This window comes from Prunus mume, linkage group LG7 (assembly GCF_029339155.1).
Source record: "Prunus mume cultivar Tortuosa linkage group LG7, ASM2933915v1, whole genome shotgun sequence".
Taxonomy (NCBI): Eukaryota; Viridiplantae; Streptophyta; class Magnoliopsida; order Rosales; family Rosaceae; genus Prunus; species Prunus mume.
Window position 1 is genome coordinate 937,612 of NC_142704.1, and position 18,570 is coordinate 956,181.

The 18,570-nt window shown below is 36.9% G+C and overlaps 1 protein-coding gene and 1 pseudogene across 1 annotated transcript; both read right to left on the reverse strand.

Annotated features, from left to right (window-relative positions):
* Positions 1-11,506: 11,506 nt before the first annotated feature.
* Positions 11,507-12,368, reverse strand: LOC103337425 (ethylene-responsive transcription factor ERF027 pseudogene; annotated as a pseudogene).
* Positions 12,369-14,059: 1,691 nt separating this feature from the next.
* On the reverse strand, positions 14,060-15,053 carry LOC103337406 (dehydration-responsive element-binding protein 1F). Its single transcript, XM_089041448.1, has one exon. It carries the CDS (start codon positions 14,999-15,001, stop codon positions 14,282-14,284), a length of 720 nt encoding a protein of 239 aa, XP_088897574.1. The 5' UTR covers positions 15,002-15,053; the 3' UTR covers positions 14,060-14,281.
* Positions 15,054-18,570: the final 3,517 nt, after the last annotated feature.

An 18,570-nucleotide genomic window follows, 5' to 3' on the forward strand; every position in this document is an offset into this window, starting at 1 on the left:
ATAAAAAAGGGAGAAGATAGGAAAGGAGAAAAAGAAATTTGACAAAGATCTTTGTAAAAATTAAAGTTGGATACTTAATTAGGATTAGCCTCATTGTAATTACGTAATTTTGTTGTTAGTGAATTGCCCATTTAAAAGTATTAAAACTATCATATCCTTTGTCAAAAAACAAAACCAAAAATCAAACATAACGTCTTAGGATTACTAGCTTAAATTCTTAATAATTTTATGATTAATATCTAGTAGATAAAACCCAATCCCATGAAATCTTTTGAGGTGTCGGTACATAATTAATTTGGTCCCCATGACAAGATGGACCGGACCACACCCAATGGGCACCCGATGAAGTGGTTGAGACAGCGAAAGAAGTGGGGTTTGAAGAGTTCACCTCATAAATCTTAGCGATCAATTAAAGAAAACAAAAAGAAGTAAGAAATAGCAGTAAGAAGTTGTGGCTAGCAATCTTTTGTTCTTAGCCAAAAAAACAAGGGAAAACCCCTTGTCCACAACAGTTGAAAACCAACCACAGCCACAGGTTTAATTTAATTAACCCCCAAAAAAGACAACACCAAAAATCAAATTGAGGGGTTAGGGAGTCAACCAGAGAAGGGGAGAAAGTCAAAATCAGAATCATCAGGGAATATTTCAATCCACATGTATAGAGGTAGTTAGAATCCCACCATTACGTCTATGGACTTCAGAATTGACAGATATTGTATGGTGGAAGGCAGCTCTCTAAAAGTAGGAACGAGGCAAAGTTTCTCTATCATATTCAATAATTCCAAATTTAGTAAACTTTTGTACTGTACACAATCCTAAATATCCATCTACACTAAAAATATCTTAAGACATTGTTCTCATATGTTCACTCATAAGAGCGTCTCCAACCCAGCACCCTAGGTCTTAAAAATCATTTCTAGCGCAGCAATTTAGTTTGGATAGATGGTGGGCTTCACTAAAGTTTGAGTAGGTCCGAAGGCAATAACAGTTCAAGTTGTTATTTTAGGGGTGATGACATCAGCGATGACGTCATCAACATAATTTTTTTAAAAAAATTGAAAATAAATTCTGAAATTTTTTTATACATACCTAGCAATTATTATTATTATTAATCTCATACATATAAATAAAATTAATCCCATATGAATAGTAATTGTATTTGGGATTGCCATGACAATGAGTGAAAAAACAAAATAAAAAAGGATAGGACAATTACTCTTCACATGAATAGTGTCCCTCCTTACTTATCATTTTCCTTTGTCATGGCACCATGGGTAGAAGTGCTCTAAACAACTGGCTATGCTAGCCTTTTTTTCAAAATAAATACATAAAAATCAAACACTAAATTCTAAGAATCAACTAAAATAAACATCAATTAAATGGAGAAAGTCCACAATTTGGCATCATCATACGTGTCCATGTCATCCCTATTCATGTAGCCACATAAGCATTGCAGTGGAGAAAGAAAAAGCCCTTCAGCTATGTCACCAAGCAACCTTGGCATGTCAAACACTTCCCCTTCTTGTTCTTCTCTTCCACCACCACCAATTTCTCATTCTCATCATTGTTGTCGCTGGACACTCCTCCAAAGTTCTCCGCTAGCTTAAACCCCTCAGCTGCTAAGTAAAGTGGGTAACACACACTAAACTAACTAGACTGATTATCACAAAACGTCCCTAAGGTTTACGAAACTATCAGATTGCATCTTTAAATTTTTTTTTTTTGGGTCATTCGTGGTCCTCAAGGTTAGTATGCATGATCACAAATGGTCCATGCCATTAGGTTCCATCAAAAAACTCCGTTAGTTTGCTGACGTGACATATATGTATATCATAAAACATCCTTGAGGTTCACACACCTATCACAAATGGTTTTTACGAAATTTTTTAATTTTTAAAATTTAAAATTCATATTGTTTTCTTTTTAAAATTTTATGAATTATAATTATTTTAAAATATATTAAATTTTAAATATATGTGACACTATATTATTGTAGTTGTGGGCTCCATATATATGCCACATCAATAAATTAATGAAGTTTTTTAAAAATAATTTAAAATTCATAAAATTAAAAATTAAAAAAGCCAAAGGTTTAGGGTTCATAAATGGTCCTTGAGATTAAAATCCTTCTATAAATGGTTTTTCATTTATAAATAATTTTAAAAAGAAAACCAAAATTTTATGAATTTTAAATTAAAAATTAAAAAAAATTCATAAGGACCATTTGTGATAAATGTGTAAACCTCAGGGATGTTTTGTGATATATATGTATGCCACGTCAACAAACTAACAGAGTTTTTGACAGAACCTAATGGAACCATTTGTGATTATACATACTAACCTTGAGGACCATAAGTGACACAAAAAAACATTAAGGATGCAATCTAATAGTTTCGTAATAAATCCTGGAGATACGTTTTGTGATAATAAGCCAACTAACTATGCTAAGTAAAGTGGGTACTTTTCACACGTGTGTCATTGGCACGTTTTGTGTACAGATGTGCATGTTTGAAGTGTGCAGTACGTGGCTCCCAATCCCAGCTCAACTCAGTTGGGATCCTTAATATTTTTTAATTTTTCTTCTTTAGCTGTTTGACTTACAAGAGACTGGATTTTTTAGCCAACATTACTCGTATTAGACAACATTTAGTCATTTAACTGTCACAAAAAAAAAAGAAAAAAAAGATAGACAAATGATTTCATATGGACAATGGAAATATTCTCAATAATAATTAAAAGTTTAAACGATTTCCAATTTCCAATTTGTCTTTTGTTTTTTTTCTCTTTCCTGAAAATGTTCCTTAGAATAATGAGCTTAATAAATGAATGGCTTGGATCACTTGTTGACATTGTGATTAAGTTGCTGTCATCATATTAACTTACCAAGAGGTTAGTGCTTGAGAACTCATATAAGTTTATTTAACGGATCCCTTGTTGGCCTACTCAATTATTATTTTTTTCAATTTTAATAGAATTTTGATGAAAAGGATCACATTTGCTAATATATACAAACACAGTGACGAATATCATTTGCAATCATGCTCCTTATTTTTTAGTTAAAATTTGGCAAAAAACACATAAAAGTTATTTTAGGAGCTCTTTATAAAATTTGAGCTCCAATCATATCCGCTAGTTTGGGGAGTGATAAATACTATAGTTATTTTTTAATTCAATATGATTGGTCCATCTCTATTAAAAAAATAAAATAAACAGAAAGTTAGCATTAATTAAAAATTTAAACTATGCTAAAAACAAAGCAGTATTAAATTATAGGAGCCACTAGGAGTCCTTTCTCTCTTATCAGATTTAGGATCTCCTAGAGTTTTCCCTATTTTAGGAAGGTGGATAGGGAGCATAGTTGGAGTTGTATTTTTCCAATTCCTCTCTAAAATTTGTTCTAAGGATGTGGTTTAGGGAGCCCATTGTGGATGCTTTAAATTAGCCAAATTGATAACACGGGGACTAAATTGGTTAATGAGGTAAAACACATGGACCATTTTGACATTTAAGCCTAAAATTAATAGTAATGTTTATATCATATATTACTAGACTTCTTCGGACCACGAAGCCCATAAAGCCTAGTAAGCCCAATAAGGCCTTAAAGCACCTTCGGCCATGGAGTACCTTCATCCCAAAAAGACACTACAAAGCGGATAGTGGCCAAGGACACATGGCAGCCACACAGGCCATGCTCATGCGCCCCACATCAAAATACCATGCCAAGGTATCTCATACATTTGTCTATAAATAAGGTATTTGTCCTATTACATACGGGGAAAGACAATTTGATTACCCTAATCATACTTTCTTACTCAATTCTTATTTGACTTAAGCTTCGGAGAGCCTTCGGCTAGTACCATACCGGTGTCAAGATCCTCACCTTTGTTTTCCCCTTTTTTACAGGTCATTCCTTGTCTCCCGAAGGTCCACATAAGGTACTAAAGGAATTTTCATCTCTAAGTTGGGTTCAATCTTAGCCGTCCATTTTTTTAGCATCAACAGTTTGGAGCTGTCCGTAGGAATACGTTACTAAACATCCTATACTTTTAGAAAGCTATGATGGAATCATCCCTCATCTCCAAGTTCCGCTTGCCAAGTAGTCTAGTCTTCAGCATGCCTACCGAAGTGAGCCTAGGTTTTCCGCCTCACATAAGAGGAACACGCAGGGACATGCCAAAGTAGAAACCTCAAGGCAACTGATCCTTTGTCCACTTGTGAATAATCCTCATCGTGGTCACATAGTCTATTTCGATTGTCGTGACATGCTACAGAGCCGATAGGAAGAACGCTAGGAGGAACCGATTAGGATCAACACCAAGCTTGATGATCCGAATGAAGGTCTTTGGGAACAAAGAGCCAATCAATTTAAATACTATTGCGAAAGGATAAGGATTCAAAGTATGTTCTATAGGAAAGATTAGCCATATCGATCAACGAGTAGGTCTAATCGGACTCATCTAGGGATCTTGGCCTAACACAAAAGATGGAAGGTCGATTCCGCAAGATGAGCTGACCCAACTGTTCAACTCATTTTTCAAATGATCAAGTAGCTCGAAGATGATAGAGTTAACACTCTGTAGCCGGCTTGGAGCAAGCCTCGACCTGGCCTATTCTATGAACACATTAGAACCTTCATGTCAAGGGAATGGACGTTCAGTCTATGAGAATACCATTTTACTCACGTACTGAGGATGCGCTAACCCATATATATATACATTTTGATCGGCCTTGGAGACTGAGGGCAATGTCCATTGTTCCCCTTCAACGTTGACTTGAGCAACACTCAATTGGTTCTTCCCATTGGGCCTAGGTATAGTAAATTCCTTCCATTAATTGAAGCAAATTTTCCTTGAACCAATTTCATGATTCAGACCAATCGCCTATAACATGTCGATGACTTCTATACTGTATAACAAGGTGATGATGAGTCGTTAAGAGAGTGCACTGCCCGATTCAACCACGTGTAATCTAGATACCCTGACACTAATGACAGAGTCTCCCTCGGTGCATTCAAAAAGTGGATTGTGTTAGTCTGAACTTCCGATGCATAGTCTAGAGCAACAATTAGGGGACTTATGCAGAACTTCATGAAGTAGGCTGCAATTCATGCCAAGATAGAATACCTTGAACTTTGAAAAGGGACCCTCGACCCTTAAGAGTGGAGTCGATCTTTCGGATCGTCCAGGACCAGCGGCTTTGAAACTTATATCTGCCGACTCATCAATCGACCCATAGGAAGGCATTCCCGACCGATTCCAAAACCTTCCTTTTGAGGGAAAAACGGAAGAAGGTCCACAAACCAAGGTAGGATCACCTGAGAATAGGCGAAGGCAGGTTCAATAAGAGCCAGCACGTAGGGTCATTCCATAATTAACCAAAACCAGGAGCTGGAGTGGTTACACTGCTAAACATGTCATACGAGGCTTGAAAGCTTGCTCTTTATAGCATGAAAGATACTGGTATCTTTTGCTGGTACCATTAACATAATTAGCCATGATACTGAATCATGTATAACATTGAGAAAGATAGTAGAATGCCTCATTCAGGAGGGCAAGATCAATTAGTACCTTCATGATCGACCACCAACATCATCTTAGACTAATCGACATATTAATTCGATTAGCGGCGGCTCGACCATTGCAGAAACCAACAAGCATTCCATCAAGAGGTATGTTCGTACTGTTCAACATCCCCAAGTGCTAGGCACCAAGAACGATTGCAATTATATGATGCAGAAAACGGGATGAGCGTCGATCACCTTCACTAAATAAGAAGAAAAAGGAATCATATTCCCCAATTTAGATCCAATGGTAATTAAATAGGAGATCTTCGATTTCGATGTTGGAAGGTTGCTGATCGACACTGGAAGCACATCCAATGTCCTTTTTACAGATGCATTCTTGGTGCTTGAAATCGTAAATTGGCATATCAACCGAAGCATCACACATCTTCTCAATTTCTCCAGTGACATTGTGCACTGGTTCGGCAGTATCCTACTACCTTTGGTTGTAGGTACTACATCGAAGAAAGCCTTCCTCTGCACCACTTTCTTCGTCGTTGATTGTCCAATAGCATACAACGTCATCATCGACCGTCCAACCTTAACCAAGATGAAGGCCTTCTTAGCTCCCGACATGCTTATGATGAAGTTGCTTACTCATTTTGGTGTAGGCCAAGTGTAAGGTGATCAGCTTAGTACATGGACGTGGTATGTTTTCACTTCCAGCTCCTCTGCCACAACATTACCAAATGAGGCGCTAACCTTCTCAAACGCAACACCTTTATTGCCGAATCATAAAAGAGGCAATTAGTCAGACGACCCTTATGACATGTCTATCACACTACAAGCAAAATCGTATAATGAGCTTGATCGGTTGCACTGCTGCAAAGTCAACCAGATTGACAATTTCGCATCAACATGGGCCTTATAGTCGCCCTCCGGATTGCAATCATTATCTTCTGAAGAGAAAATTCCTAGTTCTTCTCCTGGTCGTATAATGATATGATAGTATCAGCCTAGCGTGCAAATTAATTCGACATAATAGTAGGGCCTATGACATTCGGACGGTATGCCTTAATGAAGACAGATGTGGATAAACTCATGACAATCAGCTTCATAAGAGAAGTTGATTACCCAAAATTGTTGGCCAATTTAGTCATGGTCAAGAAATCAAACAACGTGTGACACATGTACCAAGACTATACTGAGATAAATAAAGCTTGCCCCAATGATAGCAACCCTCTTCCTAGAATTGATCAGCTTGTCGATGCTACAACAAGCCATGAGTTGCTCAGCATCATGGATGCCTAATAAGGTTATAACCAGATCTTCATACACATTACCGATTAAGAGAACATTGTGTTCATCACTGACAAAGAACTCTGCTGCTACAACGTAATGCCTGTCATCCTAAAGACACCGAAGCAACTTATCAGCGTTTGGTGAGTAAGATGCTCACTAAACATATTGACAATATGATGAAGGTCTATGTCGACGACATGCTAGTAAAGAGCAAAACCACTAATCAACACCTTCATAATCTATCCCAAATGTTCGGAGTGCGCATTACAAGATACCCCTCAACCCTATTAAATGCGCCTCGGCTTATCTATGGGAAAATTCCTAGGCTTTATGATCAGACAAAGAGGTATTGTAGCTAACCCGTAAAAAATGAAGGTTTTGATGAATATGTAGGTGTCGAAGACACAAAATGATATCCAAAGCCTAACAAGTCGTGTCATGGCCCTCACTCGGTTCATCTCTACGACCATTGATCGGTGCGCTCCGTTCTTCAAAGAACTTAAGAAACCTAGGAGTCATTTCACTCTCCTCAAATTTAGGATCTCTTAGAGGTCTCCTAATTTTAGGAGGTGAATATGGAGAATGGCTAGAGTCGTATTTTTCCAATTCTTCCCTAAAATTTGTCTAATGAGGTGGTTTAGAGAGCCCATTATGGATGCTCTAACTTGGCCAAATTGATAACAAGAGGACTAAATTGGTTGATGAGGTAAAACACATGGACCATTTTGACATTTAAGCCTAAAATTAATAGTAATCTTTATACCATATATGTATAGGCTCTTCGGACCAGGAAGCCCATAAAGCCTAATAAGCCCAATAAGGCCATAAAGCACCTTCAGCCATGGAGTACCTACATCTCATGAAAGACACTACAAAGCGGATAGTAGACAAGGACAAGTGGCAACCACATAGGCCATGCCCATGAGTCCTCACATCGAAATACCATGCCAAGGTATCTCATACATTTGCCTATAAATAGGGTACTTGCCCTATTACACAAGGAATGACAATTTAATTACCCTAATCATACTTGCTTACTCAATTCTTATCTGACTTAAGCTTCGGAGAATCTTCGGCTGGTGTACCACACCAGTGCCAAGGTAGACCTTTGTCTTCCCTTTTTTATAGGTCACTCCATGTCCGCTGAAGGTCCACAAGGAACCGAAGGCATTTTCATTTCTAAGTTGGATTCAATTTTGGGCTTTCAATTTTTGAGCATCAACAAGTAATATGGGAATGCTTGATATGCATGGGCCATTGGATTGACTAAAATCCCTTTTTCTCCTTGTTTTCATAACAACTACTATAGTTTGGATAAGAGGATCTAGATCTAAATTCATATTTTCATTCAATAGTTTTCAAATGTAAGGATAGAATAGAATACTAAGACATAATAGAATACTTAAGACGCCTTTTTGGGTTAGGTTGGGTTTTTTTTTTTCTGAGTTGAAAATGAGGGAGAGTTTGATTATGGTGGCTTTTTTATATTATAGACTTGGGTGCAGGTGCATTGTGTGAGGCCCATGTTAATGTGAAATGAACTTGCGAACACGAGTGTGACGAGATGGTAAGGCGCCATGTGGAAACCAGTGGACTACTGTAAGTGTGTTCACACTGGAAACAAAGAGGATTGGGGGACAGTACCCACAAACCGTACTAATTTACACGACGGAGTAAGTTAGTATGGTATAGTTCAACTTTGCATGAAAAAGTCGGAATGATATCATCCCAGTAAGGCACGCCTTGCGTAATACGAATACAGCTGTATCCTGACGTCGTAAAGTTGGTAGCTAACCCGGACTTGGACGAGGCCTTTACCCGACATGACATGTGAATAATGTGGATATTTTCAAATAATATGTGGGCTTTGGGCCTTAAGTCTAAAACTTCACCGTTCACTTTATTTGTTGTGTGGTGAAGAGCATGAGATTTTGACCCTTTTACATCAATTCGCAGTTGGCGTGAACAATTGAATTATTTTTATAAAAACAAAATGCAAGGGGGCAACGAACCTAAGTGGTCGGGTTCATGATAAATGGTATTAACCATTTGAGTTATAAGCCCCTTGTAATTATCTTTCCATTTTTGATCGGTTAGAAGAGTAGAGATTCAAATTTGAGATATCTTCCGACATAGTAGAGTCTTTCCGCTTCCTCTGCTTGAAATATGTAATGGATATACTTTTCTTGAGTTCCAATTTAATAGACGTAATTGATTAATTAAAATAGGGGGTTGTTGTAGAAAAATGGCCCTACGCTTTCTTCTTAACTTAGGGGCTTTTATAGAGGTTATTAAGCAGCCCCGAATTGGCTGGTTTTTATCTAATTTGTTGTTGTCATAAGCTGGTTATAAACTCATATCTAATGGTCCAAGCAAATTCTACTGAACCCATTAAAACCAAGTTGGTAGGAAACCCAAAGTTGGCCATGAGGATCCTTGGTTTTGGTCACGGAGCTGTATTAGGCTAGCCCATGACCTTATTCCTCATATATATGGTTTGCCACCATCAAGACACAAAGTAATTTCGGTCATTCTGACGACACACTTACGCACTAGACTAAAGAAGGACTAAAATTCCTTTGTCAAAGTTAGTTTGGTTAGTGCTTGTCCACAAGAATTCGATATACAAACCTATACATCAAGGGATTAGATGCACTCGTTTGGTTTGGTACTTATCCAAAAAACACTAAAGGTTTGGAGATGAAATAATCTAACTTTTGACCTCTTGTAATATTAGAATGAGAAATACAACTATACAGAGATCCATAACTTTGGATTACTTTTTTGGGGCCAAATGTCACCACCAAAACACTAGTGACATGGCCAATATGAGTAAACGATCCCCAGTGACGTACTCAGCAAAAGCTCTAAACTATGTCCTAGACCATAAGGCCTTCCCGCTGAAAAGTTAAAGATAAAGAATCAAGTTGAACCAATGAAGGCATTATCTTAAAATAAAATCATGATAATTTAACCAACAAATCAAAAAAACATAATGAGTGTGACCATTAAGGAGACGTCATTCGCGGACCACTAATTGCTAAGATTTGAGGTTCCTAAATTAACAAGGCTTATTAAATAATGCGACTGCTTTTACCAAAAAAACAGAACATTGATGTGACTGTTTTTACAAAACAAAAACAAACAATACCCTCTCTCTCTCTCTCTCTCTCTCTCTCTAGTTACAAAACAGAACATTGAGACGAAGTTGAGGGAGGAGGGGAAGGAGACTTTCACTTAAACATTTCGTTATTACTAGAAAACATATTCCACTGCTTTTACATTAACATTAACATTCTCAGATTTTAATAATCTTCTTTTTGTGAAACTTTAATTAATACATTCTTCTTATTTTGGAACCCAAAAAAGAAATAAGTAGCAGTTGTAACCTGTTGTCAGCTTCACTGGTTTTATGTGAAAAGCTCTGTTAAGAGAGAGAGAGAGAGCGATGCATCACCTACGTACCGTACTGATAAGATAATTGTGAGGAAGAAGAAAAGCGTTGGGAGGCGATGTCGGCCATACTTGTCTTGTCTTCCACAGCACAGAATTTCACACTTTTTTGCTCATTCAAATTATGTTCCAAGGATTTCAACTGTTGGTTTGTTTTTTTGCGTCTGAGAAAAGCACACAAATATATATATATATATGTTTTTTGGGCTTTTGGATTTTTAATTTTTTTTAATGAATGAAAGGTACCCAAGAAGACACACCCAGGCCCCCCCATGTTTTCTCTTTTTTTAAGATTTCAGATTACATACAAATGGCGGACTGGCAACCACATCTGTCATCTCTCCTATTTATAATTTGCATGAATCATGAGCCACGCAATTAATATTTTTATATTAGTACTAAGTTTCAGTTGCACTAGAATCACCATATGTTTAATCACCATATGTTTTAGTATTTTTATAATGAAGTGATTTCTACTTTTGGGAATTTGCATTTTGTAGCAGTTTCTATTTTTGGGAATTTTCTATTTTTGGGAATTTCTATTTTTGAGATTTTCTATTTTTGGTATTTTCTATATTTGTAAATTTTATTTTAATATTTTTGTTTCCTTCCTTTGTAATAATATAAGTACATGGATTTTCTTTTTCTTTTGGTCTGCTAATTAATATAACTAGTGAGTTACTTGCCGACCTAGATTAACCAGATTAGGCACCGTTTTGAGGTTTACAGCACTTTCATTTGATTATCTTCTTAATATAAACCCTAAAGTACTAACTCTAAACATTCGAACCACTTAACATAATATAATTGTATCATTGTTTTAAGGACCACAAAAGACAAGTGACGTGACTGACGCAAAGCATCCCAAGATTGAACCAATAATGGATATGGATCTTCTGCCTTGGGAGAAAACTTTACCTTATAATCAATTGGATGGTCCTTATCAGCACATAATTTCCTTTTCGTCTTATATGACACTCTATTTGGTTTCATAGCAACTATAGCCAAAAACCTGCTGCCTCCATCCAAATCTCGTCGGAAAAACTTACTTGTAATTGGGATATCACTGTTTTGCTATTTTCAACTAAAAATTTGTTGCCTTCATTTAAATCTCATAGACAGAAGTTTCTGTATTAATTGTATCTTCAAAAATTTTAAAACAAAAACAAAAAGAAAATTAAACAATTGCATAAGAAACCCCGCTCAATTTTAATAATATTTACTGTGAAAGCGAGAAAAAACAGAAAGAAAAAAGACAAACAAAATATAGCACCAAGCATTTTGAAGATATAAATATATAACGGACTATGTCATATATATATATATATATATACACACATATTCATAAATTAAGAAAGCATATGTAACGCTAATAATCAATAGCTCCATAGACGACTATCTGCTCCATCTGAATTGCCGGACGAGTCAGGATAATCAGACGGTCTCGGCGGAGACACAAGCATTCCCTCTGCCATGTTCGCCAGCAAATTTGGCATCCCGAAAAGCTCTTCTTCATCCATTCCCACAGATGAGGCCAAACTCGTACTACTCATCATCATCATATCGTATTCGTACTTCGTCTTCTTCTCTACGAGGTTCAGACTGTTATCCGGCTCCTCATTCCCTTGTAGTGCTGCTGCTGCTGCAGCAGCGGCAGCAGCGCTACGAATGTCCTGTGGAGACGTGGATGCTGGCACAGGATACGAGTCCAAGGAGCTAGGAAAGTTGAGAACAGCATCGCCGCGCTTGAGAGCGAGCGCGGCCACGTCATAGGCTGCTGCAGCCATCTCCGCAGTTGGGAAAGTCCCAAGCCATATACGTCTAGTCTTACGTGGCTCTCGGATCTCGGACACCCATTTTCCGCCCCGACTCCGGATTCCATGGTACCTAGACTGCTTCTGGGAAGGGTTTGATGCCATGGTGGTGGGCTTTGGCAATTTCTGATTCTTTATATACCTGTGCTCTAGCAGTACTCTTGTGGAGGGGAGGGAGGGGTATTTTGGTAATTTAACAAGTTTCGGTGGTGGAGAAGAGAGAGAGAGAGAGAGGAGAGTGTGGTGAAGGAGGCTGAGGAGGACGGTCAAGGGGTTTGTAGATTGGTCAAATATTTGGCCCAAAGTTAGTGAGTATTTGGATTTAGGTGAGCCATGATATGTATATATATAGATAGGTAGGGATGAAGTGTGTGGGGAGTGTCCGACTGTGTATGGAAGGAAGGTGTTATTGGAAGAGGGAAAGAGGAAGGGGCCCGCTCAGCATGCACCCCGGCCACTTGATATTTGTCGAAGCTTTAAAAATGATACAATTTTGGAGAAAGGTAAATTAAATAGAAACTTCATTAAATTTGTGTGTGCCAATTAGCAATTGCATGGTGTTTTTAGTGGGGATATACCCCGGGCCTTCCCAGTTACCATAATTCATAAGCTCTATCCAAAAAGAAACATACTACAAGGATTTGTGATTTTCCAAACATCCGAAGAACTCGGAATTTTTGGAAAATTATGGAATATATATTTCAGAATTTTTTTGGAAAATTTCATTTAATAGTTGAAAATTTTAAACATGTTCAACAATTTGAAATGTTAAAATTGGCTCAAAATTGAAAAATTATACGGAAAGCTAAAAAAACTATCATGGGCTATTACTTAGATGGTGTTATCCTGCATTTAGTAACTCATCTATATCTATTTCGTTGTTAAATCGTATTTAGTTCAACATGAAACTAATCATTATGCGTAGTCTAAGATTTAAACCTCAATATATTACGAAATTCAAAATTTTTGGAATCTTGAAATACATTCCAATTCCAATCCAATATTTTTTTAGAATTTTTGGATTTCGAAGCTCTAGGATGTCCTAATTGATTTGGACTTGTCAAAATTTGAAAATTTTAGATTAGAATCGGTTGGAATCGTAAGTTTTCTGTGATTAATTCCTAAATTTTTTTGGTAGTGTGGTAGTTTGTCTTGATTTACTTGATTTGATTTGATTTACCATGCAAATTATTATATTCTGCAATTCATATCATGGGATTGTAGTTATATCTATAGAAGATTAGATTAAAACCCAAAACTATCCATATTCAAAGATCCCTTATATCTATAACAGGTTATTGCTGAAATTGCTATGTTGAACTTGGTAATTACCAAGAGGAGGGAGGAAGGGGGCCGGAAAGAAATTTGGAAGCATTTAAATTCCAATCACTAAACAAAGGTCAATTGATTTGACATGATTAAACACAGAGCTTTGCTGTAGATTAGGAGCTCTTCGACCAGCCCAAAAAATAAGGAGCTAGCTAGTTATCCAACTGAACATGTAGTGGGTAGCCAACTGAACATGCAGATGTCTACTAAAACATTATCTGTTGGAGATATTTTGGCCACGGTGGTGTCTTGACAATATATAATGATTTAGGCCCAAAAAAGAGGCACTATTTTATGCATGGGTCTCAGAAAGCTGGGCCCGTGTGTGCCCCACACATGATTTTGCACCTAAATTTAGCCACATTTTATCCTTTAATGGAATCTTCAATCGAAGTCCTCCTGGGTAATAGCATTAGAATATCACGGGGACACGAGGGATCTTTCTTTCCTTTCATTGGGTATGTCAGGAGCAATCTTCTTTCAATCAAACTAGTATCTAATTAGGTTTTCAGATGTACTATTGTTGGATCCTTATGGTAAAGAAAAAGAAAAGAATAATATACATCCTTGTCTAGAGATTTTAATATATTATTAATCAACTGTAAGTTGCATTAATTCAAACAATAATATTAATAGTGTGACTTAATTAAGCTTTTACGCGTGTTATAAACTTTTCTTTTCATAACTTTCTAAAATTCTAAATGTGCCCTGTATTTACAACGGTCAAAACCAACAGGAACAAAGGAAGCCAACAAAACAAAACCCAATAAAGAGAAAGCTTTTCTACTGTATATTGTACACAATCTCTCCAAAATATCTATCTCCACTAAAAATATCTTTCTCATAAAAAAATATTCAATATTTCCCAAATAAACGTTGATTATTAATTGGAGAAACTCCACAATTCGACATCAGCATCGGTTCCCATGTCATCCCAAATGTAGCCACCTAAGCATTGAGGTGGAGAAAGAAGAAGGCCTTGAGCCATGTGATCAAGCATCCTTGGCATGTCCAACACTTCCTCCTCATCCCAATAGGACAAGCTCAAGCTTCTGCTTCTTTCCATATTCACACTACCCTTCTTCTTCTTCTCTTCCACCTGCACCACCATACTCTCCTTCTCATCACTGCTGCTGCTGGACACTCCACCAAACTCCACCGGCCTAAACCCCTCAGCTGCCTCGGAGGCCGCTCTCCGAATATCCATTGCATCCATGGAAGCAGGCACGGGCAGCCTCCACGCGGAGTCAGCGAAGTTGAGGCAGGCAAGCTTCCCTCTAAATGCCAATGCCGCCACGTCATGTGCACGAGCAGCCATCTCCGCCGTCGGATAAGTCCCGAGCCATATCCTGGACTTCGTCTTCTTGGGCTCTCTCATTTCACACACCCACTTGTCATTGTTCCTCCTCCTCACGCCCCTATAAACAGGGTGCCTGGTCTCCTTGAAAACCCTCCTCCCAGCTCGCTTCTTTGGTCGGCTCGACGCCAATATGACGTCCTCGTCGGACCAAGAAGTCCTTAGAGTCGTGACGCTGGCGTCGGACAACGAACTTGAGTCGGGCTGGTCGACGGAGTCAGAAAAATGAGACAAGAACCTGTGCATTGGTGTAAGATATGTATGAATGGTTTGGTGTTTTAGTTTGGTTGACTCTCTTGAGCTGAAATTGGAAGTGAGAGAGAGGGACTTTTATAAATTGGGGATTGCGTGGCTGCTGCGGCCCAAGTGTGGACACGTAAACACGGAGTCTAAGGAAGGATTGTGTAAGGAAGGAGACATGTGGGGCCAGCTCGAAATGTGGGTTTACAACTGGAGTGGCAAGTCTAAACAGGCAAAAGGGGGAATTCATTTGGGGCTGACGGACAACAATATTGCTTTGACTTGGCTCTGGCACGTGGCAGTAAAACACACTTAGCTTAGTTTTGTGGTCGAAAGCACATTAAAGTTAGGAAACTAGTAAGCGGGTGTTTTTTCAATCACACGTGGTTTTATTACTCAAAGTTGACACGTTGTGTGTGTGTTTGAAGTGTGCGTTACGTGGCTCCGTTCACACCTCACCTCAGCTTACGTGGGCTACTGCAATATTTTTTTATTTTATCTTTCTTTCGCACTAATTACAAGCCTTACTGGTAATATAATTTAATATAATAATATGGTCACGTGTTATAATTTATTTATATATTATAATATAAGTGAATATTTATTAATATTATTTCTTAAAAAAGGAAAATATTAACATTGTCGTTTCCACTTATTAAATGGGCACAAGCTACTATTACAAAAAAAGTATAAATTGACAAAAAAGAAGAAGAGATATTTAATGATATACCCATTCTCAGCATTAATAATACATATAAATCCTATACCATTTAATTTCTATAAACAAACAAACAAAAATACCCAAAAAATGACAGCTGGCCTATTGAATTTAATTTTGATTATTAAATTTGATGCCCTATTGAGTGTTTCCGCTATTTTTATGAGGTTTTGAGGTTGAGCTTATTTTAAGAAATTGATGGTAGTTTTGTAATTTATAAGAAGTTAAAAGCCTCTTTGTTATGTTATAAATGGGCTTTGAGTGTGTTTCTAAAGTCCATTTCATATAGGTTTTTTCAAATAAAAAAAATTTGAGCCCCTATATTGGATATAATAGTAAATCTCCAAAAAAAAAAAAACATACAATTTCCAACGAAAAGAGTGTAAGTAGACAAAATAGAAATGAGAAAATAAGTTTCCTTTATTATATGTCATTTGCTAGTAAAAATGTTGAGTTCTCACAAGCAGATGTTCCATTACATTAAGGGAGATTCACTATTATTTCCAATATAGGAGCACAACTTTTTAAAAAAACTATATGAAACGGACTTTAGAAATACACTCAAAGCCCATTTACAACATAACAAAAAGACTTTTAATTTTTTTTTAAATTACAAAACTGCCATTGATTTATTAAAATAAACTCAACCCAAAAACCTTATAAAAAAGCTGGGGTAATTTAATAATCAAAATTTTTTTTTTGGGTTTGTTTATAGAAATTGAATGATATATAGTTTATTTATATTATTAGTACGAAGAATGGGTATATGCCTAAATATCTCTTACATTAATTAAAGTTTAATTTAGATTTTGTGTCATGGTTGGATAAGAGGAAAGAATGGTGAGCTAGAATTGTAAAGTTAGGGGGGTAAATAGAAAATATAAGTATATAAAACGCCTAAATATTCAATACTTACATGTTTAGAGCTAAATATTTCTAATTAAGTCATATCTAATTTGTTTTAGATGACATTTTGACTTAAATTCTAAGTTGTTTATTACAAATTCTATATATTTTATATAATATAATGAAGTGATAAAAATATATGCTGTGAGCCCTTTATTTATTTATTTTTTCAGATTCTCACATAAAAATTAAGTAAGGCTAATAATGAGACACATGTCACTCTTTGAGAATGATGATAAACATACACCTCTAATTAATGTAATGAGCACAAATGCTCCCATACCCTGAGATTGTGAAACATAACTTAATAGATTTACGTTACTTGATCCAATACCAATTAGAACAAGACACGTGTCTTTCATATTGTTTTATGTCGCTGACCTTTTATTTAATCAAGTTTATTTTTATGTGACCCACAAACTTGACCTTCGTCCGGTCCAGTTCAATTGTTTGCGTGAAAAGTTGGGATGACATCACGACGTAATCCATTAGCGCACGGGGTGCGTAATACGACGACCGTTGTATGCTGACGTCGGCAAACCGGTTGACAGCTAATCCGGCTCCGAGACGAGGTTTTACCCACGGGACACGTGAACAATGTGGATATTTTCAGATATTTTGTGGGCTTTGGGCCTGATGTCTAAAACCCCACCGTCCCCTGCATTTGTTGTGTGGTAAAGAGCCTGGGATTTTGGGCATTTTATATCAATTTCAGTTGGCCTGAAACTAAATTGCATTATCTTTCAGTTTTTATCGGTTAAAAGAGCGGAAATTCGAATTCGAGACCTCTTCCAATATAAGGAGTCTTTCCGCTTCCTCTGCTTGAAAAATGTCGTGGTTACAATTTTCTTTGAACTGGGTGATTATCGGATGCGTCAGGCAAATTCAATTGACCCATTAAAACCGAGTTCATGGGAAACCTAAAATTGACCATGAGTCAGTGAGCTGTATTGGGGTAGCCCATGGCCTTATTCACCAGATATCATTATATTGGGCTTGCAAAAATTGTGCAGAATTCATCATTATACGAACGTGTTGCCTATATGAACCATATATTTGTATGATCATAGGAAAAAAAAAGGATTTTCTGGGTGCAGGAGCAGCTTTGAAATTTTAAGAGTATGTGCAAAATAAGTAAATGAGTCTCCCGCAACAAAGTCTTCAACGAAAAATATTATGACAAAAAATTATATTTTAATAGTAAATTTATAACTAAAACTAATCCCCGCTATAACTTAGGGTTACTTAGATTTTTTTTTTTTTGGGGGCCAAATGTCACCACCAAAACACTTGTGACATGGCCAAATATTTCTATGATTCGCAATGATGTACTCTGAACTATATCCTAGACCATAAGGCCACCCGCTGAAAAGTTAAAGGCCATTATTGTACATGACTAAAACAAAATCATGATAATTCAACCAACAAATCAAAAGAACATAATGAGTGTGGCCATTAAGGAGACGTCTTTCGTGAACCACAAATTCCTGAGCTTTGAGGACCCCTCTTAAGCGTTTTCTGAGGCTGGAGAGATCCAGGGGCCCAACACGCATGCATATCGACTTTCCTTCTTAAATTAAGAAGCCTTATTAAATGATGCGATTGGTTTCACCGAAAAGAAACAACATCGAGATTTAGTCCAGTAGAAAAGAGTCTTGACGTAGAAATAAATGTTATTAGATTCGTACCATCATTGCATTGTGATTAGAAAAAATCAGAACATTGATGTGATTGTTTTTACAAATTAAAAACAAACAAAAATGGGGTGGCTGTTGAAAATATTGTTTAGATTCAGAGAAATTGTAGAGGAAGAAGATGAAAATGTATTCTTGATTTCTGTCGTTCCATTTTCAGATCAGTACAGCTATGCTTATATATTGTTCTAATTAACAGTAACTAATAAGCTGTTACACTAAAACTATAACAATCATGACTGATACTTGTCAGAGCT